Source organism: Thunnus thynnus, chromosome 20, assembly GCF_963924715.1.
Source record: "Thunnus thynnus chromosome 20, fThuThy2.1, whole genome shotgun sequence".
Classification (NCBI taxonomy): Eukaryota; Metazoa; Chordata; class Actinopteri; order Scombriformes; family Scombridae; genus Thunnus; species Thunnus thynnus.
In genome coordinates this window covers 9,553,052-9,577,281 of record NC_089536.1, presented here as the reverse complement: position 1 = coordinate 9,577,281, position 24,230 = coordinate 9,553,052, and the positions used below count along the sequence as shown (strand labels likewise).

Here is a 24,230-nt window from a genome sequence, read left to right as displayed (position 1 = left end):
TCGAAAATGATAAGTAAGAGTATGAGCCATATGCCTGGAAATGAAGGGATTGAAAAGGTGTTTCGTTCAAGAGGTTAGAGGATCGTCAGTGGGACAAAACAACTAACATGAACACAATGCCTGGTTGAATGAATAAAGTGAAATTCAGTCTGATTATCAGGCTAGACTTTTTGAGCATTTTCACAATTTTCTCATGAAATACAACCTTTACTTAAATGAGGAGTCTACAGCCATGCTAGTAGTTCTATGAAGCTGTATACAAGCAGAGGGCTTTGAGTTAAATACTACTGTCAGTTTGCTAACATGCTCACAACGATAATGCTACCATGCTCATGTTTTCCGAGTAATGTTTACCACTGTTGCCATCTTAGATTAGTGTGTTAGCATGGTAACAAGCACTAAACACAGAGTACTTTGCAGGTATTTGGTCGTAAATCAAAGTATCGGACAAACAAAGTCACTGGGATTCATCCACAGGAGACCATGTTTGTGTGCACCCAATTTCATGGGAATCCATCCAATATTTGTCGAAATATTTTTATCTGGACCAAACTGGTGGACCAAACAACTTGACACTGACATCCCTAGAGCTCTGCCACCAGCAAGGCTAAAAACCTGGCACATGGATCCCATGATTGATTGTCAATATGATTTTTTTATGTAGATCCAAATGCATATGTAGATTAAAAACTTCTGAACATTTTTCTGTCACAAATTTAGAGGACATAAGATAGGAAATAAGGATAAAAGGTTCTTGACTGACACTTTTAGTACGTAGCCACTACCACAAATTATTATTTCTGACAATAATAAGCCACATCTTGCAGTTACCAGCACCTCTTGCTCTTTTCATTAACAAATTTAGTCCACTGTGCTTGTATGTGTTTGTTTATTTATGTCAGTGTTTGGGTGTACGTGTTTGGCTGCTCACATAGACATATATAACATGTGTTTATGTGTTATAATGAGCATATAATGTGTATAATGTGTGAGTGATCCCCTTACATCCCCCAGACGCAGGCAGGTCCCCAGGCTGTGTATGACGTCCTCCGCCAGGTCAGAGTGGTCTGAGTCCCACACCAGGCCAATGGACACAATCTCTGGCGAGTTCATCAGCACCCGGCGGATACGCAACACCTCCCCGCAGTTACTCTGTGATGGAAGGAGGGAGGGGGGGGGGGGGGAGAGCATGTAATCAAACAGGTTTATTCAGCCTGTGTTATGAGGCACAGAATTTGACCGTGGTGCACGTTGCTAAAACCATCCCTTTATTTGACACGCGCACGCATGCAGATACACAAACGGACAGACCGGGCAGTAGGAGAATGAGCTAAAAGGCAGGACAAAAGAGATGATGAAAGGATTGTAAGAGAGAATGACAGAGGAAGAAGCACTGTGCTGAGTTGTATATGTCCCTTGGGCCTTCTGTTGAGTTCAGAACCGTGTGTTCTGAATCCTTCCTTTGAGTCATGACCCACCGCGGAGCTGGTGCACACACACACACACACACAAACACAAACACACAGGCCTACAAACATGAGCACACACAAGCATGCATGCAGTGCTGGCAGAGCGGGCCTCGGAAACAGCCTGAGAACACCCCGGCAACCAGACACTTTGCCAAACACAACACGCGCGCACACACACACATATGCGCAAACACACAGAAATCTCCCTTTGTGGGCGTCGGGCTTGTCTTGCGCTGGCACCAGAAATGGCAGGAAGGTATTTTGCCAGGGTCTGCTTCTCAATTCTCAGAGAGGGACACAAACACAAGCCGGGGAGCAGCAGCCAAACAGCGCAGCACTGAGACATAGGCTATCTGTTAGCTTAGGACACACTGACGGGACACATGGCCTCAGTTTAGCTCTCTGTGCTGTCTCACTGCTGAAAACAGTCGGTGACAACATCATTCATCAAATGATCGTACAAACAGATTCGGTCTGATTCATAACACAACATTGATCGGCGAGTTCTCATCTCTGTATTTTATATGCAAAGATTCTTTTTTTTTTTGTTTTTTCTTTTTTTTTTTTTATTTGCTGAGGCTATGCAGACCTTTCCATGAGAGCGTGAGTTATATAATAGCGCTGCTGGTCAAAGGATACTGTAGGTTTGCAGAATGCTGATCGTGACATTCTTCAGAGCAAAATGAAACAACTTTAGGAAAATGTTTGTGCTTATGCTCCCCCCCCCCCCCCGACTCACACATTGCTGAAATAAAGAGACAGTCCCACTTTTATCAATGTTCTGACAGCTGAGGACGTAAACATACTGTTGATGTAGGATGAATGCGCTGTATAGTTACCATACAGTACATCTATACACAAGTGGAAAGCAACCAAGTGCATATACTGAACTTAAAGGAGCATTATGGTTTATTGCAACTCATTTCTATCATTACTGATAAATTATTATAAATCACCAAAGTATGTAAAGGTTGTAAAGAAGACAGCAGTTTGTTAGGTCAACGTTGAACCAGGAGGCTGGTCTTTAAACTGGGATAGACAGATTGGGTAATAATTGTACTTTTCACTTTCATTTCATCTTTCTAATAGGTTTAAATAACCTGGGACCTGTGTGATCATGCACTTGCCCTGTAAGACTTCCTTTTAGTGATGTTTTCCCAGATTTTAGCAATGAACTTGTGAGTACAGTGTCATTACTATATCAAAGGAATAATGGCCAAAACTATGAAAATAAGATTAAAATTGAAGACAAACTGAATTAATCATTAAGTACAATTTTGAGGTACTTGTATTTGCTGCTTTATACTTCTTCTATTTATTTGATAACTCTATTTACTTTGCAGACTAAATACATGCAAAAAAAATGCACAGCAAGTTATGAATTCAATTGTCCAACAGTGTGTAAGGTAGTTAAATTCAGCTCCACCTCAAACAGCTAAAACATGAAAATATTTCTCCTAAAAGCATTTGACAACTTGGTATTTAAAGTATGAGATTATATGTGACTAAAAGCTAATGAGAAAAGCACAAAACACAATTACAGACAGCAAATTTGTTCTAAATCTGGCAGAAAATAGTTTGTTCATGTAGGACAACATTGCTCATAGGAAGCTGATTGGGAACTTATGCACACCACTGCATCTATATATCAGCTGGAATTAAACCAATAACTGACCAAATATCCCAAACCTGTGTACCCAGAATGTTTCCCACAGTTTCCTCTGTCGACTTTCTGGCACCAAGCAAACATCCTCACACTCTCCTATCCTCAATCTGGCACCTACAATATCTTCCAGCAGCCTCACTCCCCATCCAAATACTTTGTTTGAGCAAAGCTCAAGGTGGTATTAACAAAAGATCAGCGCTGGAAGAGATGGAAGAAAAACAGAGACAGGTCGTGCAGGACTGTGCGCACGACGACGTCAGCGTTGGGACCGTGGATAAGCTGATGTTGTGTATTAGAGAGCCTGCAGCGGTGGAGGCGATGGCGGAGCTCTGTGAAGAGAGGGGGCAGCTGCTTGACTATGCCCAGAGAGGAGGCTCTTTGTGTGGACACTTTGGCAGAGAGGGGTGGGAGAGCGGCGCCAAGCTGGAGCTATTCAGCAGCAGCACTTTCCCATGTGGCAGCACAACACACACAAACCTGCAGAACAAAGGAATCACACACTCTGTCCACCTACTTTCACACCTCTCTATCTCACTCTCTTTTAGTCTATGTCTTTTCTCTCTTGACTATGAAAATACAGCATATATGAGGCTGATTGTTTCTGTTTTTTTCCCCCCGACTTTCACCAAATAACATCCTAATTTTCTTTCCTGCTGCAAGAAGATGATGAGCACCACGGTTTACTCTAAAGGAGGTCAATGAGGACAACTCAGAAAATGCTTCTGGTAACAGAAAGTGAAGAGAAAAATGGGAGAAAATGCAAATGAGTTGCTGATTATGTAATACAGACCCACTAAGTAGCAAACAGAAACCAAACAAGAAATGGTAAAACTGTCAAAGTGATTATGTTGCAAATTATATCTTTTAAATCTGGTTTTCTCCCTGATTTTGGTATTATTGATTTTTTTCATCATCTTTTAATATAGGAAAGACAAATATAATGTGTTTTTTTTTCATATTGGATTAGACAAAAAAGAAAAAAATAACATGGTATGGAACAAAAATACATGCTTTAAGATCAGCGTTTGTCTTATACATTTTTGTGTGTGTGCAGTTTATTCCTGCACTGATAGTAACAGTATAAAGTTGCTGAGTGGACATTGAAATGTGTGTATATGTGTTGTGTGAATGCATGTGTGTGTGTGTGTGTGTGTGTGTGTGTGTGTGTACTCTCACAGGGCAGTTGCGCAGGTCTCCCATGTTGCTGGCGTTGCGGAGCAGTTCTCCAAACATGTCCGGTGTGGGTTTCTCTCTGCACTCCAGCATCCTCACTGCCTGGTTACTGCAGCATTGGATACACACACACACACACACACACACACACACAAACACACACACACAATAAATACAGTAACTCAATAAATGTGTGCGCTCCCCAGGAAACAACAACACAGCTTTTGAGAGCAGAACAAATAAGGATTGTTGTGAAATCCAAATGTGATTTGTGGCCATCAGAAACGTTTTTCATTTCATTTTCAAACATCTTTCTTTCTTTTAACTTATTATGTTTGTCTGTTTCTCGGTCTGCGTTTCGGTACTGATGCTTCTGATCAAAAAAGACGCTGTAGGATTCAAAGATTTTCGACACGTTCAGCCAGAAGTACAACACGAAATGAAACAACTGTCTGCAAATGATGTGTGGCCCTCTGAGTCAGCCCCTCACTCTTTCTCTCCTCTGCGTTACTACAGAAAATATGAAGAAGGGAAAACAAAATAAGGAAAAGTAAGAACAAATAGAGGCTTTATACAGTCATGAAATGAGTCTGTCACTCTCAGCAAGTTTCTTAATCCTGTCTGACCGATCGTGATCTTTGACCTTCCAGAAGTGGTCGAGCTGAAAGATTTTCCTCCAGGGAGCGATTATTGTAAAAAAAAAAAAACTTGTTATTTTTACAGATTATTTTTACATAAGTTCATCCACAACTAGCATAATTTGATCTTTGATCTCTGATTTAATCTTCTTGTGGTATTAAGTAATTATATAAAACAATTTATTAGCAAAAGTGTTTGTGGCAATGTCCTTCAACGAGGTTTAAAGCAATGACGCTCTAATACTGAGCTGCATTTATTCCTTTTAAGCACAATTGTCCTCTGAAGGACAAACTGAAATATATGTTATTATCTGTGAATACAAAATTAACTTGTGTCTGCAGCTCAGTGCCATGTATGAGATTATGTGTGCGATGAATCAGCATTGTTTTTTTTTCTGGTGAAGTATTCCTTTAAGAATAACGATTTTAAAAAACCATCCAAAATCTCTCCTCCTTCTCCCCGCCTCCCCCTCTCCTCTCCTCTCCTCTCCTCTCCTCTCCTCTTCTCCTCTCCTCTCCTCTTCTCTTCTCCTCTCACCCCTCCCATTAGCCCGAAATGAACTGAACCTCTTCCCTCCACTCTCTCACTCAATTTCAACTAAACGATCGCCCTCTCCTCTTCAGATGCACTGGCGGATGCGAGACTAAGAAAGCAGAAAAAACAACAACGCACTTTTACCTCTGTTTACAGAATCCCAGCGTACGTCTGAATTCTGCTTGAACCAGACATTTGTTTTGTCTTTTTGTTGCCCTCTGATTATCTTACTCATGTTGACTTTTGCATATTTGGCTATCTCAACTGTAAACAACAGACTCCGCTAAGGGTAAAAATAGCTTGGCAGTGCTAACAGGCACAAACACAGAGCAGTGGCACCGCTGTGCCCCACAACTACCTTAACACACTGTGTTTATTTGTACTTTTGCCCCCCATTCATCCCTCTATTTCCTCTGCCGTGTTCCATTTCCAAGCAGGATATGGAGCGATATATCCCCTTATTTCCCTCTCGTTCATAGTCTCTCCGACCCACTGTTCCACTTATAGATTTATGTCGCCCCCTGGGTCTACTGAATCAAACAGCTGATTGATTACTTCCCCTGTTCCTTATTTCATTGACTCGGAGCGTGTGCGATTTTTATGTAACAGCTCTGAGGATGCACACACGCTCACACACTTCTCCTTACGTGCGTATATGCACGCTAACATCTACCTGTACGCAGGAGCCATATCATGCACAAGCTCACCTTCTCTTGCATATGCATGAACATACGTGTGCGTGTGCATAAGGTGTGCGTGTATATGTGCATGTACGTGTGTGATTGTGCTCACAGTTCAGTGTTCAGCAGGTGCGGGGAAGAAGAGAACATGCTGTACCTTCCTTTACTGCCACCCAGCCTCAGCTTGCTGCCAGATTTACTGCAGTGTGTGGTGTGTGTGTGTGTGTGTGTGTGTGTGTAGGTGTGTGTCTGGTCTTACCAGAGGGATGTAGTGGAGATGTAATGAACCATCTGAATGAAGGGCAGGGGGTCTGATGTGGCTCCACAGCTGTTACACACACACTGCAAACACAAATACATCCGCAGGTTCATTTCAGCACATCGTGTTCTTAAAAATTACTTGTGTGGTTGTTTTTTTTTTTAAATTACAGCCCCGAAACTGAACTATGGAGTAGCTTTTTGAAGTCACAGAGGGGCTTAACATCATGTGTCTAAGTGTCTTTGTGTGTGTGTGTGTGTGTGTGTGTGTGTGTCTCACCTGTTCAAACAGAGTCATGGCAAACTTCTGGTGTGGTATACAGTGTTTGGCTGTGCAGATGTCTTCTCTACTCTCCGCGCTGATGTGGAAGTGGATACGCATCAGAAGATTCTCCTGAGAAACACAAATAGCAAAATGGACCTAAATTAATGTGTGTATGTGTGCTTGTTTATACTGTATACATATGTACAGTGTGTGTGTGTGTGTGAGTGTGTGTGTGTGTGTGTGTGTGTGTGTGCAAATGATCGTTCCTCTCTGTTGGTGCTCTTGTTAATCTGACCGTGGGAGCAGCATCTATATTTCATAAGAAGCCGACTGATTCCCTGACTGAACACATTTACTACCAATCGATCAGACAGCGCCTCTCAGGCACACACATAAAACACACACACACACACACACACACATACAGTGGAGGTCTTTAAGGCAGAAAGAAACAGGCAGAGAAAGTGGAGGAGAGAAAGCAACAGGAAGGGTTGAAGAGAGGAAGATATAAATAATAAAAACCTGTGACTAATGACAATGTCCCACTTTAATCTTCACCTTCAGTATATGATAAGGTTAATTACAAAATTAGACACTATCTGAAAAATGCAAAGCTCTCTCACTGTTTAAGATCTTTGCATATGAGGAAGTAGTTTGGGAATACGTAATATAAAGCCATGAGGTAGCAGTGTTGTTTTTATATATGGAGTTACAGCCTGTCCAGCAGGGTGTTACTGATGTGTAACATTGCACTGTGGCAAGCTGTGACTGTCATTCTCACTAAATTTAAAGGGAGTGCATCCAGATTATGTTGATCCAGTATTCAGTCAGAACTGCTTGTCGGGTAGTCGAAAAGCTTTGGAAAAACCCCATCGCCCTCACATCTTTCTGACGTCAGATTTGGGGGGGTTGTGTGCAGCCATTTCTGTAACTTTCCGAAAGCAAATATCCAACATTCACACCCACTTCACAATTGATGGCCAGCTGTGCGGAGGTGAGAAAGTACTCAGGGTTTGAACTTCTCTCTGTAGTTCTCTTTTTTTTTTTTCATTCTTGACATGAGTCTCTCTGTCACTTTTTATGTGAAAAACCGAGTGCAACATTATGAAAGTCTTTTTTATTAACAATTATAAACACTTTTGATTTCTGAAAAGGTCAAACAACATGTCGTATAAACTAGTTCTGAGCATAAACCGACCCAGAGGCCTCTTTTATACCTGATATTAACATGCAATCTGTATCTAGATATGGGAAAACACATGTTAATGCAAAGTGTAAATGCAAACAAAACGCATTCGGATCAGAATGGATCAGTCGGACCACATTTGGAGGTGGTCAGGCTCATATTGTGATTGGATCTCAGCCAAGTGTAAATGCAATCCGTACAACGTGACCACATTCATAAGAAAAAAATCCACCCGGCAAGTTGTAAGGTCACTTAACTCAACTTCTTCCTGCCAGCTAAAGCAAGCCTGGCAAAAGCTACCAGTAGTAACAGTGGCTAAAACGCCCATCCACGGCATTGCTTCCAATGACCTCGGACATATCAAGATCCGATCACAATGCGGGTACAATTGAGATAACAAAAACACATTTTAATACCAGGTGTAAATGCAAAGAGCCATGCATACAGATCCAGATACAGATCACATGTTAGGCCCCATTTACACCTGGTATTACCATGTGATCCGTGTCTTGATAATGTCAACCAATCAATGGGTCGTTGCATGTACACCCGGTATTAAAATGCGTTCTCGTTTTCTCAGCTGCGTCCACGTTGTCATCCGATCTCAATATGCAAAGTAGCTGCCAGGAACCAGGTCAAGGAAACTGCTGCTACAAACGGACATCATTCACTTTTTTCTACGAGAGAAGACTTCTAGTTACCGCTGGCAGGAAGAGGCGGAGCAAGGTGACCTTTCAACTTACTGGGACAATTTTTTTCTTATGAATGTGGTCACACTGTGCAGATTGCATTTACACCTGGCTAAGATCTGGTACAATGCAAGCCTTGCATTAAGATGTGTTTTTCTTCATTAATGCCAGGTGTAAATGGGACCTTAGTGTCACTTCCTATAAAACTCAGATACTTATATTCTTAAGAATGTCAAAAAATCGTTAGAATTTCATCATTATGTGACAAAAATGACAAAAAATCAACGACAGTATTCTTCTGATTCTTGTAAACATAACTTTTAAGGAGTTGTTCTCAAAGCATTCAGGGTTTTGAGAACTCCTAGTAGTTCAGAAATTATTTCTTTTAGCCCTTTAGTAGCGATTATATGTGATTATCATGATTCATGATTTTTTTTGTGAAGAATCAAAATCATAAAATGCTGACATCACTGAGCCCTGTATCATATAGCAATGGAAAAAAGATACAATCTCTTTCCTCACTTAATTATCTGCATCCATGGTTTTATCCAGTAAAAACCACAGAGATAATCAAATGTATTAGCTTTATCTCAGCACATGAAAGTACAATGTGATTAACTCCTTACTGCCATCTGAAGAACACATTCTGTGAGACATCTGCTTCTGATTTTGAAAAAAAGTGCCGCAAACTGTCAAAGTGCAGCATCATAAAGTGCAGTCATGCATTGTGATTACCCAAATTAAAAAATAAGCAACCGACACCTGTCCGCTGCAAAATAACCACATGAACATCAAGCTAGTCAGTTTTAATTTAATATTCTTCACAGCTTAAATAAAATGTAACTTAATAACTTCATATAAATCATCTTAAACAACAAACTAGCTGCAGTGTCTTTTGTACTGGTTATTGGAATTGTGCGGCTGAAGGCCTGTGCTCTCCATCAGCTTAGAGATACAGTGATTGGATAATGATAATGCAGTGTATATACTAATAGCACCAATTTCTTACACACACACACACACACACACACACACACACACACACAAAGTCTAAACAAAAGTTGAACGCTAAGCTTGACAAATTTCTTGCGAGGCTGCTGTGCTGGATGTCTGGATTTCTGACTGCAGTAAAGATCTGAGAATTCCTCAAACACTCACAAAGCAATCTGACTTTGCTCTACAGCTCATACTCATTTGTGTGTGTGTGTGTGTGTGTGTGTGTGTCTGTGTGTGTGTGTGTCTGTGTGTGTGTGTGTGTGGCCATGTTGTGTTGCACACTCACGAAGCACTCGGCAGCATCGTCCATGATGCCCAGCTGAAAGCGTTGTTCGTCTTGGAAAGTCTTGGCCAGAGCGCTCCGCAGTGCATCTGATGGCAGCACACGCTCACTGCTGAACTGGAACTGAGCAAAGATACTCTGCAAACACACACACACACACACACACACACACACACACACACACACAGAAATTCATTAATTCTTTATTTCGCTGCTACAAATATACACACTATGCCACAAATGCTTTTCCTTAAAGACCTCTGCATTGTTAGAGTGCATGGATATATATATATTTATGTGTTTACTGTATTTCTTACAGACTGAAAAAAAACTCTCACGACACAAAATGGGCACCTTGTTCTGTCAACTGACCCATAAAATAGAACCAGTGGAACTAGTTTTCAACTTGTCAGGACCAAAGTGCTGCACAACAAACCCAGACTGGACTAAAACAAACGCGGCGGCTTGAGCCGCAGCACAGCTGGCCTCAATATCAGACCATATCAATAATAAATGGCGTTTGTAGTGCACTTTTCTCTGACAAAAACAGCTCTTAAAGTGCTTTGTAGCAGTAAAATAGAAACCAAATCAAACTCTTTCAGCGGGCTCAGACAGAAAGCTAGGCCACTGAAGTGTGTTTTGAGGGCAGCCTTCAGAGCCTGAGGAGGAGGATCAGTCAGTTTGAAGAGCTGTTTACACTGTTTACATTCATGCAGGTTCCAGGAAACTGACAGACCAGTAATCACAGCTGTGACCCCGTATACAACCACTGAGTGTTTTCTGTTTTGCTCCAATACTGCTGCTTCATTTCAATGTGTAGGAGGAAGAATTATGACTTTGGACGTATTTGCTTGAGTTTCTGTTTTCGATAGTTAGTATATCTCAAAAAATACTTGACACAATTCTATGAAATTTGGTGGAAAGTTTATCCAAGGAAAGAGTGTAGTAGATACTGTAGATCCATCATTTGCTTACTTTTATAAACCACTCTACGTATAACCACTCGTCACAAGTGTCAGGAGTCTATGAGTGGAGAGTTTTCACCTCTAAATGTCTCAGATTCTGTCATTAGAATATCTGTTCATGTTCAAAACATGAAGAGGTGAAAACTCACCACAAAAAGCAAAGATTAGAGATAATCTTTCAAATTTGTTTAGAGCTACACCCATTTATGCTTAGAACAATTTTCTGACATTTTGGAACAACAAAATCTACAAATTTGATCTAATCTTTAACAAAAAAGACCTGAAAAATTATAAAATATCAGTTTGATATTTTCTGTAGTTGTTTCTATAAGTGTGTGGCCTAACTGAAACGCCTGAACTCATAAATGTGCACTTACAGCCAAATTTGGATGATGATTGTACTCAATTAAATCCTCCAAAATCTGATGATATGACAACATGATTCATTTAAATGGCCATAAATAACTTAAAACTTTGTACAAATCATCGTATAAGGCCCTAGTATTCCTGCAAAAGATTTAAAGTTTTCTCCAAAAGTCATGGACACCATCAGCCAGTCAGTATGATTGTTTATCACTGTGTGTATTCTGATGCAGATCTGCATCCAAACACAGAATGAACATTTCTACACGTATCGAGTATTGTGCAGCCTCAGTTAGTTATTATAGTAGTAGCAGTTGTACCCCACCTTGCACTCTTGGAAAAGGCTATTAGTAGTTGAAAATTGAGAGATCAAGGTCAATCTGTACCTTAAATGCAGTGATCTAAGTCTAAACATGACGCTCGGTTTAAGCAGAGGCAGTGCGAGTAACTTTTGAGAGAACTGCAGACGTCTAAAGAGAGATAAAAGCATTGCTGACTTTCTTCACATTGCCAACGGATAAAAATGACCTAATTTTTTGTTGGTAAGAATACTCAGCCGGAAAAAGCAAAAAAAAAACCGAGCAAACTATTTTTTGACCGACGGTAAAAACAGAAATAAACACAAGTCAGTCTGACATGTCAGAGCGGTGGTTGGTGCTCTGGACTGAGCGCGCTGCTGGTTTTTCTGTCCCAGCGGTAATTCAATCACTGATTAGAGGGCTGGACTGAAAACCAGCAGGTGCTCCGTGTCCTGAGGACTGAGAGAGAGAGGACTGTATGAAGTGACAGAAAGATATTCTAACAGTCACATAAGCAGCACACGTGTGTTTGTATCCACAGCAGCTGACGGCACGAGCGACGACGAGCGGAGGCAGTGAAGCTGTTTGTTTAGACATTTGAGAGTTTGGCTCGTGTTTTAAGGGTGATTTGAGAAATGTATGTGGATGTTTTGCTACTTTTTTTGTCCCCGTTGAAGCCGCTATTCTTTATGAAGGATTAAACTACCAACTATTAACAGCCCTTTCAAAAAGTTAGTGTTTGATATTTCTGGAGCGTCGCTTTAAAATATGCATTGAAATATGAATACAGTATATGCAAAATCTTCACTTCAGTGTATTCCATTTTTACTTTTACTACCCGCCTCTGGATACTAAAGCATGATTATCATTCGTACGGTCATATGTAAGCATCTCAAAATAGATGGTGAATGTTAGGAAAAGATAATGGACCACGGCTGTCCAAACACTGACTTGAGGCATAGCACGTTTAACCACAACTACTGTCTTTCCCAAAGTGTTTTCATAGATAAAACTTTATAACGCACACAGAAGGCAAACCTTGATCTCTGGTGTCACTGTGCAGTGCTTTGTACAGCCATCCCAACCCTGACAATCCAGACATTTCCTGAATTAGAAATAAAACATTGCCAGTTGGAGACTTCACATCTTCTACAGATTACCAAACCTAAACATTAGCCAAAGCTTTTCTTTTCTTAGCCAGAACTCCACAGAGGTTGATTTACTTTCTAAACACTCGACACGAAGTTCACACTAAGTTGTTCAAACCTCAGTAATATGAGATCTGATATACAGGTCACAGAGTCCAACACAAGTCAAGCCTAAATCTGTGTGAGATTCAGACATGTAAACAATTCCTGGTGTTGCCTGGACTTGGTCACACAGTTTATTCCCTCTTATTATTCTGTATCTTTATGTGCTTGGTTGTTTCTAAATTTCACGTCATATTTGACATTTTGGAAGCGGTTTACAGCGATGGCTGTGATCATGTAGAGTGAAAATGTTATAAAACAATATGCCTTCAGTCTGTGTGTGTGTGTGTGTGTGTGTGTGTGTGTGCAGGCTGAGGGTTGGCAATGGGGAAGGTAATGCAGTCGTGCTGACAGTGAGCAGAGTGTGTGTGTGTGTGTGTGTGTGGTGTGTGTGTGTGAGAGAGAGAGAGAGAGAGAAGAGGAAAAAAGGGGAATGTGTGAGCAATAGGGTGCGTGCATGAGTGTGTGTGTGTCTACGTCTGTGTGTGTGTGTGTGTTATGGTGGCTGTGCTGACTGCAGCAATGCGCCAAGGAGAATGGAGGGGGAATATACCCTACAGAGAGAGGGAGGGAGGGATGAGGCAGAGTAAGAGAAGGAGGTGTGTGTGTGTGTGTGTGTGTGTGTGTGTACCAGCACGAGCATGCATTGGTCTAAGTGTGAAGACAGGCGCAATCTACACCAACTCCCACATTCATTCATCTTTCTCCTTCCCTCTCCTCCATTTCCACCTCTTTCCTTTTTATTCTTCTTCCTCTCCTCCTATTCCCTCCACACTATGCGCGCGCATGTGTGTGTGTGTGTGTTCAGGTATCCGCGTCTGAGTATGTGTGTGAGTGTTTTGCTGTTGAGAGAGATAAAGTGTTGCAGTGATTTCTAGACGGATAGCCACAGGCAGCCTCTGAACTTCTGTTTACTACGAAGGCAGGCGTCTTTATCTGCTGCGGATAAACAAAAAATTCACACAAAATCTTCAACGTTCCCCTCATAAACAAAAGCCCCCCCATAATCATAATTTATCTCTTTGGTTCTTTAATATGGATATTTGATAATTTAACATGCCGTTAAAGTTCATTTGGTGTGTCTCGCCCTGTTATTTCAAGACTTTTATCTCCTTCGCCGTGGGGAATACAGCTACAAACAGACTGTAGCAACAACGTTACATCTGTTCCTCTTTTTTTTTTTGACAAAAGAGCGGCAGTGACAGGACGGTTAATGAAAACTGACGGGAAAATGTGAACACTTAACACGGCGACAATACCTTTGATTCGTAAACCCACAGCTGACTCACACACAACACGCCCACAAGCCTGCGTGAGTGTGTGTGTGTAGCATTCCAGCATGGTAAGAAAGATTTGTGTGCATCTCAAAGCGCATGTGTGTTGCAGCCTAACGTGTGCGGCATGCAAGTAAGATTTGTGTGCATGTCTAGGTGTGTGTGTGTGTGTGTGTGTGTGTGTGTGTGTAGCATCCCAGCGTGGGCTCTGCTAGCTCAGCGCTTTCAGTCAGCCAATTAATTACAGAGAAGCGCTGGAGACAGAACAGCGTGTAGAACACACACATCGACACTGCTACACACAAACACGCACACACACACACACACACACACACACACTACTACACCACAGCGCATTACACACAACACTTCCCTTCACTCAGACACATATTTGTCATCATTGATGCAACAAATGGCTGGAACAGAGCTGCATAAGGCTCGTTCATTATGAGGGTTTCATGATGTTACAGATCTTCATCTTCTGTTTGGCTACTTTCTATCAGCAGCTGCGGGAACACAGCAGCCATTCAATCTGTAATCATGTTACAAAAGCTTTTACGTGTGCAGCTCTAAACGCTCATTGTGTTGTGAGGCAGCTCTATACTAGGGGGGAAAAAAATCCTCTGCTGTAAAAGTACATGATGCGTTTTACACAATGGTAGAATAATAAGCAGCAACACCACAATGGAAAAATACACCATTACAAGTAAAAGTCCTGCATTCGAAAGTCTACATGCGAACATGTAAAAAAATATATAGTTTTCAGAATAAAAGTACTTATTGTGAGGAAGAGTGGAGTTTAATCTTGCTGCCAAGTGAAAACATTATAGGGAATTTTGGATAAATAGAAGAAAGATGGACAAAAGAAAGGAAGCAAGAAAGGATGGATGGAGGAAAATGAGGAGGAAAAATGGAAGAGATGTTGAAGAATTAAGGAAGAGACAAAGTAAAGAAACAAAAAGGAAAAGCGGGAAAAGCCAGGTGGTCAGTTAAAAATTCGCTGGACACGTTTACACACAACACAACTATACACAGCTAGTATTATATGCCAGATAAACTTGTTCTTTTGTAATCAAGTAATGAGAAGTATTGGCGAGTGGTTGCATAAACCTTTGCCAGAATCTCCCCAGCTGTGTTTATTAAGAGACAGGTCTCACCCACCACCCAGTACATCCAAACAGGAATTTGGACTAATATTGGAGGGTTTTATTGGCTCTTGGAGGCTTATTCTCTGCTTTTATTAGTGTCAGACAAAGCCTGATTTTGCTGAATGGTTCAAATTAATTGTGCTTCTCATGTTTTCTAAACGCAACGAATAAAAACTGTTTAGAAGTTTAGTCTATTTTTTAATTTATATCAAGAAGTAAACATAACATGAAGTGAATATTTCTGCCCCATTTCAGTTGTGATTATATTGTGTATTGTATTTAATTTGCACTTTTTATGTTTATTGGTTTTAGAAGAGGCAGGAGCACCACTATGTGTATTAGTTAGGATTTTTTCTGCGCATTATGGTCTTTAAATATTGGAAAAGGTAATTAAAAAAATGTGAATCACATAGAAAAAAAGTAAGGAAAGTATAGGGAAGAAACTTCATACAAAACCTGTACATATAACTCAAGCCATTAGATAAACGTAGTGGAGAAAAAAGATATCTTCTTCTGAAATGTAATGACGTAAAAGCAGGAAGTGCCGAAAGGTCAAACTCAAGTAAACTTCCTGTACCTCAGAATTACTTTTCCTGATGCCACCACAGTTAGTGTGTTACACAAAAAGAGTAAACAGGAATAAACAGAAGACAAATGATAGACAGCATTGCAATCAATAACCACACCACCAGAATCTAAACCTTCTTCAGCAGCGAATCCAAGAAAACCCATATCACGGTGCTGTTAGACAGACAAGTGATCTGTGGGAAGTGTAAGACAGAAAAACACCAGAGTAATAACCGCTGCTGCAGGTTTGCAGTTAAGTCCTCCTCAAACCGTCAGTACACAAAGCGTAAGTGTTTTTACCTTTAATGCGCAGAAGATACACGAGTCCTCCATGCACTTGTGTGTGGTCAGCTGTCGAAAGCTTCTGCGGAAGATGTCAAGATGCCACAGTACCTGAGAGACAAAACACACATTTACACACACAGAAAAAACTAAATAAAGCAAGTGGATCAACCTCTGTTACTTTAGTTAGCTATACAAATGATGTTTTGTCCCAGGTCCCACTGAAACAGATTCTTAATCCCTTCAACTGTAAGATCTGTCTTAAAGCTTTTCTTTTTTTTGTTCTTTTGTCGACCTGTGTTTCACAGAGGATAGTGACACTCCAGGCTCTTCACCAAAATATGATTTTAACAGGGTTTTCAGTGTATTCATTGTTTCTGGTTAGTTATCAGTGGGTAGCGCGGCACCCTTGGGTGCCTTAACAATGGGCCATGGTGCCACAAGACATGTTCATTTGTCTTCTTTTGTTATTTTAACTTGTTAATAATGTTTCACCAATATTTACTTGCATTAGCTTCATTTCTATATCACAGTTTATAAAACAGAAATAAGCAATTAACATTGGAATCAACATATTAAAGCCTGTTAGATATGTGGTTATGCCACGACTGAGATTGGTGACATGACAGCTCATGGTTGCCGGTTGCTATAGTTACACATTTTCCAGGTGCATAGCAGTCACAAATAGCAACTGACAGAGTGATGGGAAGATTTGAAAGGTAAAGTCATCATGATGGGGTGCAACAGTTTAACCGCTGATCTAGACATACAATCTGGACAATTTATGGCAAATATCAGATATTTATGTCAACAAACAACTAAACTTTTCTGCTCCTCTTTTAACATTTCTCACGAGAGCAAATAAGCTGCATTTCATCTCAGCGCGAGCCGAAACACAAACCAGTTTGTTTCTGCTCAAAATAACTTTCCATTTAGTTTCACGTTGGGTTGAAAGTGACAAAGACGCTCTAATACTTTCACTTCAGGGGGTTAAAAGCCTCACTGGCTCAAACAAACAGTTTATGGCTGTAGTGAGGGATTCATCTGCTAACTTTAAACTGTGCACCGCAGTTCAGGTATTGCCATGGCAACCTCGTCCACATTGATCTGTTGCTGATGTGTAGAGCCTTCTTAGCTGCTCTGGATTGATTTCATTTGCATGTAAGAGAAACACTGCTACAAAAACATCCTGAAGTTTGTGACAAAACTAATTATGAAGCTAAAATTCTGACTCTCGGTCATATTTTCTGTAGCTTTAAGAGAAGCGAAAAAAAGCAATGTTTGTTATATGAACACTGAATCAAAGGACTTCCTGTAATGTGAGATGGTTTCTGAGAATCAACACCACAGTCTGCAGCTCTGTGTGGCTTTCAGCCATTTTCAGCTAATTGTTTTTCCCAACAGCGCCCACTCAGTGTGATTTCTACTTTGTATATTTTCAGCCACAAAAGAGAGCGAGAGATTCTGCGGGAAGGACGCACAGACAGAAAACGAGCAGCACGCATACGACGAGGAAGAACACATAAAAAACTAAGTGGGCTGCATGAGGTAGACCTCTCTGTGTCCTCTCTCTCTCTCTCTCTCTCTCTCTCTCTCTCTCTGTCTCTTAGTGCATAATTAGGGGAAAGAGCTCTCAGTACATTCATTCACCATGCTGAAAGATAATATTGACACAACACTGTCCCTTAGGCTTCGACTGAGAACCGCAGCACACATGCAAAGGACCGCACACTGTTACAGTAGGCACGTACAGTACAAGAGACACACACTTACACACAAAACCAATATGTATGGAAACCTTAGCAATACAGCAGGTCTGCACTCTGTATGTGTGTATGTGTGTGTGTGTGTGTGTGTGTGTTAAGGAGAGTGATAGGTGGAGGAAAGAGGGGGCGGAGGATGACAGACTGCATGCTGACGCCAGTGTACGCGTTCTATCTTTCTCCCCTCTCTGTTTCCCCTCCTCACTCTGTAGTTTATTTGGTCGTGATGAATCGGCGCCCTGCACAGCACTGCAGCAGCCACAAGGAGGGCACACTCTCTCCATGCCCATCCATTCATCCATCTATCCATCTATCCATCTATCTATCCATTTATCTATCCATCTATCCATCTATCTATCCATTTATCTATCCATCTACCCATCTATCTATCTATCTATCTATCTATCTATCTATCTATCTATCTATCTGACCTCATCAGCTCATGTTTTTAGGAAGTCATCATCTTTCCAGCTGCTGGTCGTCATTGTGATTTGAGTGACAGGCGACTCTGAGACGATGTGGTGAAGTCAGCTGTTTACAGGCTCATATAAGTTGGGTGCAATATTAAATTACAAGAAATACCAGAACTCGGAGCACACACAGATTCAGTTGTGTGCTTATTTGTAAGACTGGTTTGTAGTTGTAAATAGCTTGACAAATGTTTTTTTTTTTGTTTCTTTAAGTTTAAATCATTTTGGCACCATGATGCATACATCATTAAGGATTTATGGGTTGTGACTGGTGGCTTTTTATCATAATGGTCTGGAGCTATAAATGTCAATTAATTGCAAATAAATAGATTTTGGTGCATATGATCTACAGGTCTAACTTAGTTCTTATTTATGGCTTACTATCTGTAAAACATTAACAAATTATTAAAGATTAACTGGTTAGTTATTATAAAACTATACCTATTATTTGTAATACAGTAGGTACTATTGGAAAGGATATCTGTGCACACAAGTACAATACATATTAATAAGTATGTAAGTCAGTAAGTAAATACATATTAATATGAAAAAGACAACATCTTTCCAGTCAAGAATGAAGAGAATTAGAGACACGGCTTCAGTTATTAATGACATTTGATGGGAAACACTTTTGTTGTCACAGTGAAGTGTTGCAGTTTCTGGCAGATCACTGAAGTCGTGCACATCAGCAGAGCAGCACAACGAAGACGTTACGGGCTCTTTATAATCTGACAAACTCTTACTCTCACACATATAAACTGCACGTTATGCTTTGCTACTACCTGCCTCACACTGCAGCTGAATAGGCACGTGCACAGATAAACCTCAAAGGGGGCTTCAGCACCTGCCCGTTTGGCCTCCTAGAGAGAAAGTGCCTTTTTTCTGGGGTGTTTTTTCTAAATAAATAAATAAATTCCTGTTATTCCTGCTACATCCAGCTTGACACAACAATATACTCAGTACCTCGTCTTGTTTCTGAGTGTAGCTGACAGAGAATTTATATTAATAATGTTAGGGTTAATGGTTTACTGCAGAACTCAGTAGCGTGGAACTAACGTTCGGAGGGGGATTATTATTGTCATTGCACATCCCATGCAAAGCGGGTACGGATACTGTCACGTAACACGTTTCTCCAAATTGTTTAGTTATAAAGTTGTGGAAAATGTTTGCATCTTTATCCTCCGCAAGCTACAAGATAACGACAATATGATACGCTTCAGAAATACGACGAAATTAAGGATGTTTTCCTCCTTCTGTAACAAGCAGCCAGTGAGGTGCGTTCAATGTTAGTTAAGTTAATCTGAGTTTCTAGCGTCAAATTGACCAGCATTAACTAAAGTCAGCAGTTGCCATTGTGTTTTTGTTGTTAATGTCAGACATTAAAGTAACGCCTAACGTACAGTAAACATACATATTTCCTTTCTTTGTATTTTATGTGTTATTTTTGCTCAACAAGTGAATGTGTGTATAAGGACAGTGAATGCAGCTACATTACATGAATGTTGAATGTTAACTTTTTACTAATTGTTATTATATATTAAGGCAAATAGGTAAGTTCAAGCACTTTTTTCAGTATTTTTGAAGGGAGGGAGGGATGAAGGACAGTTAACTGTTAAAATCTTTTATAGTCCAGTGTCTAATACGCCTTATCTAAAGCTTATGTGCTGCTTTTTAGAATTGTGGCTTAAATGCATGATGTCTTCCAAGCCTCAGTATTATGATAATGATATATGAATTATATTAAACTAATTCGTTGGCTCATAGTAATAGTATCTTAGCCATACGATATCAGCATCTTCTTATTGCCTGTTATTACTGAAGCAATTATGCCTTCTATGGAGAGTTGGTAAGAGATGAATATGGAGGTGAGAGAGGCAGCCAGAGGAAGTGCATCTTTGTCAGCAGTATTAAGCTGAGCTTTTGCTAGTGAGGATGTCAGTCAGAGGGCTACAGTAGGTAAGAGTTGGGCTGGTTAACATGTGAGGAGAAGCTACTGAAAATACACTTCATTTCTTTGCATTTATCATTAATTAACTGTCATATAGCAGCGTTTGAACCAACCCTCAGTCATGGGTTTGTTTTAATGACATACATTTTAATATCCCTATTACAGTGCTGCAAAAGTAATCATTCCAGGAATATATTTATTTAATTATTTGCAAAAATCGCCTTTTATGAATTTGGGCCCCTGCCCCTCTAACATCCTCTGCACGTCCCTGTGGCCGTGTTAGTTCATTTCTGCCGTCCGTGACCCCAGTTCCTCCTGTTCTAGTCTCTTATTACCAGACCTGATGATGGCGTCTCTTGTGCATTTTGTTTATCGTGTGCTACTGTTGTAATTTTTGTCCAGCTTTTACCTTATTATTTGTCTGCCAGCCATTACTTCAGTTGTCATTCCTCATACTCCTCCCCCGCCTTGCACTTGTCCTCAGAGTTTCCCGCCTCCCATCATCACCTGACCTTCACGCCCACCTTCACGCTCATCCATCCCATATATGTTAGCTATAGGATGTAGCCTCTGTTCTTGTTTTCCTGCCTGCTCCTTCTTTGGATTTGTTTTCCTCCTTCCGTTGCTGACCCCTACCTATGAATCAAGACCAAGTAAACATCATCTAAATCCTACCTGCTCTGAGTCCAAACAGCACCTAACAGAAACGTTACAACTGCAGGGTTTGCCCTGGCGGTTTTATTGTTCTTCTTACTAAATCCTGCACTGTTGCTTGGATTAATTAGGAAGATCTATTCTGCCAAATGAAAGTGTAAAACAATTTATGCAGTACATGGTCCTGTATCCTCTAATGTAAGTGTTGCTAACAGAAATTTTAATGCACACCATCAGCAAAAGTACTTAAAGGTATTTGGCTAGAAAAACTGTTCATTCGACCGCAGTGGCGCCTAACGTCATGTTATATTTACTTCTTGAAATGAGAGAAAGTCGATATGATCTTAAAGGAAGTTGTATGTTCAGGAACACCAGAACAAATTTGAAAAAAAAACAACAGATGTAGGAATTTATGGAGCAAACTTGAGGATGAATAAAAAAATGTGTAAAACAATCATTGTGTTTAAGAAAATGTTAGAAGAAAGTACAAGAATATGGTGTTTATAGACATTACATTGTTAAGTAAAACAGTCTGTTTAAAGATGTTTCCACTTATTAATTGATGTATTTTATTTTAATGCTGCTCTACTTTAATTGTATGAGTATGAAGTAGAGAATAGAATGAAGTACTTGGTGTCTTGGTGAATGAACGATGGTAGGCATAATAAACTTTGGCTTCAGTCAACACCTTTGTGGTCTTATTTAAGAGGATTTGTTGTTTTTCCGGTTTGACAACATTTACATTTTTCTTTATGTGCTGCAGACTGAAATAAAGATTGATGATGATGATTTCAGCTTACTATACTGTGCAGTAAGTGACTTTATAACAAACTGTAGCCCTCTGCAAGCAATCCAACACAGTTTCAGGATGCATCATTAGTAATGTCCTTTAACTTCATCAGTATTTGAAAACCTTTTTAGAGGTTAAAACACTTGAACGCACACTGTTGTTAAACTTACAGTTACATTTAGCTTTTGATAACAGCACACTGCAGAAAACATGGGACGTCTACAATAAATCTTACGTATTACTGCTTATTTCCATATTCTTAAGTTTCTCTTCTGTACCGCTGCATCACACACACACACACACACACACACACACACACACGACACGCCACGGCACGGCCTGACAAGTGAACTCATGTGTTTCTGCTTCATCAAAGCCAGTATAAACTCCTTTTAGATATTTATTTTTCACTTTTATTTACGCAGTGAAAAGTTGCTGAGCATGTACACTTTACACCTTCCTTCGCTCTCATTAAATTACACACACCGCTTCTGATGTTGCTGCTGCTGCTGACACCGAGCAGCGGGAGGTTAACTGCCTTGCTCAAGGGGTCCTTGGGGGCGAGGAAGCAGGAGAGAGTCTTTCACATACTGCATTATACAGTAAACATTACAGTAAACAAGCAGAGCCTGGATCCGCAGTGCTGCAACGATTATTACGACTATTCTAATAATTGATTAATCATCGGGAATCTTTTGTGGAAAATTGCAAAACATTCACTAGTTTCAGCATCTTAAATGTTGGATTCGATTAAATATCTTTAGGTTTTGGACTCGGACAAAACAAGCAATTTGAAGATGTCATCTTGTGCTCTGAGAAAATGTTCAGCATTTAACATTTTTACATTGTAAAAACAAATTAATCAATAATTAAAAATTAGTTGCAGTCATACTGCTAATACAGCAAGTCCGTCCTAAACCAGAACCCCTTATTCTTTACTTCAAACTTGCCACCAGCTACACGCCAACACACACACACACACACACACACTCGGAAGCGTTATTCTATTGAAATTATATAAGCAAACATGTGTACAAACGAACACACACACACAAACAGAAATACACAGAAAAATAGCCGACAAGCATCTAAATAGTTTAACATTCCCTCAGTTTATCCTCACTCATCTGTATCCTGATAAACATCCTCTCTTCTGTGTGTGTGTGTGTGTGTGTGTGTTTATGCATGTGTGTGTACATGTGTGTGTGTGTGCCCTTGAAGTGGCCCACTTCTCTCCCCCCTCCCCGCTGAAGCTGCTTTACATGCCTTTGTTGAGGCATTTTCTTCATTTCAAAAATAAACTTTATGTCCTTCACTGTGTCTTTTCATCTCTCCCTCCTCTCTCTCTCTTACCTTATTTGACTCTTTAATTCCATTGTGTCTCGCAGCAGCATCCCCTTTATTCTTCGCTTAACTTTTTCCATACTGTACACTCCTCATCACTCTTTCTTCCCCTCTGCTCTCTTCAACTCTCCCTAGGCTTCTGCCCCATCACCCCCTCCTCCTCAGCTTCCTCCAGCCTCCCTCTCCTCTCCTCTTCCCTCTCTCTCTCTCCTTCTCTCTCTCTCTCTCTCTTTCAAGCCAGTAGTCAAGAGGCATTTATGTGTGTGTGTGTGCGTGTGTGTGTGTGTGTAGGTATGTTTGTGCCAGCTGGAAGTCTTGGGAGGAGGGAAGATTGTAATTGTGTGTGTGTAAAGAGAGAGAGAGAGATGCAGCAGTAGCAGCGCAGTGTAAGCATCTCCACACACAGACTGGACGTCCATACTGAGGCCAGACTGGCAGCAGTGCCAAAACCCACCGAAACACGCAAACACCCGTTAATATGGCGCTAATCTCATCCCTGTCGCGCTTAAATATCACTTTACTGCAGTGTGAGAGGGGGTACGTGAGCAGTGGGTGCAGGCAAGTGTGTGTCAGCATTGTGCATGACGTGGAAACCACTATAATATAGATATAGCATATCCTGAGCTGCTTAAAAGTATGTGCTAATGGTAAGCGGCGAGTAATACTCTAATGCACAAAACGCAAATCACAAAATGCTACACTGGAAAGACAAAATCATCCAACTTTTTAAATATCCTCAGTATGCAAGCATGAACAGAAATAGAGACACAACTTCTGTCACTGCAATAATTCTGGCAGAGCACTCCAATCATGCATTTTTATTTGTAAATAACTGTTTTTGTCTATTTTTAACAATGCAGTCAAAAGGTATTAGGACAGTGACATATTTCTTCGCTGTGTTGGCTCCGTCGGATTTAAAAATGAAACAATGACTATGAGATTAAAATGCAGATTTTCAGCTTTAATGTGAGGGTGTTTACATCCACAACAGATCAACACTGTAGAAATTGTATTTAGGGGATCAAAAGTAATTGGACAAGTTACAGTAGCATAAAACTGAAGTCTCTGATACAAATACATGAGCAGACACTTTCTGTGATGCTCTGCAGGCCTGCACTGCAGCTATCTTTGCTTCTGTATTGTTTTGAGGGGTTTTTTTTTGCTTTCAGTCTGGTTTCAGTGAGTGTAAAAGAAAACATCTGCATTCACTAAACTGGATCCAAAAACTGTGCTGTTTAAATTTTTTCTAGGAAATAAAATTGCTAATTAAAAAAT

The 24,230-nt window shown here is 40.4% G+C and overlaps 1 protein-coding gene across 4 annotated transcripts in view; it reads right to left on the bottom strand.

Moving 5' to 3' along the window:
• usp54b (ubiquitin specific peptidase 54b) overlaps window positions 1-24,230 on the bottom strand; it is a 57,361-nt gene that overhangs the window by 20,175 nt on the left and 12,956 nt on the right. For 3 of the 4 annotated variants that reach the window (XR_010924824.1, XM_067576034.1, XM_067576035.1), the window contains exons 3-8: window positions 16,005-16,097; window positions 9,842-9,976; window positions 6,700-6,813; window positions 6,421-6,503; window positions 4,312-4,417; window positions 1,006-1,152 (exon numbers count right to left, since the gene is read on the bottom strand). Coding sequence is in view for 3 of the 4 variants with exons in the window: in XM_067576034.1 (XP_067432135.1) it covers window positions 1,006-1,152; window positions 4,312-4,417; window positions 6,421-6,503; window positions 6,700-6,813; window positions 9,842-9,976; window positions 16,005-16,097 (678 nt within the window). In the remaining variant the exon portion in view is untranslated. Of the gene's footprint in view, window positions 1-1,005; window positions 1,153-4,311; window positions 4,418-6,420; window positions 6,504-6,699; window positions 6,814-9,841; window positions 9,977-16,004; window positions 16,098-22,964; window positions 23,092-24,230 lie in introns of those variants that run through there. The other variant, XM_067576036.1, reaches the window with a different exon arrangement.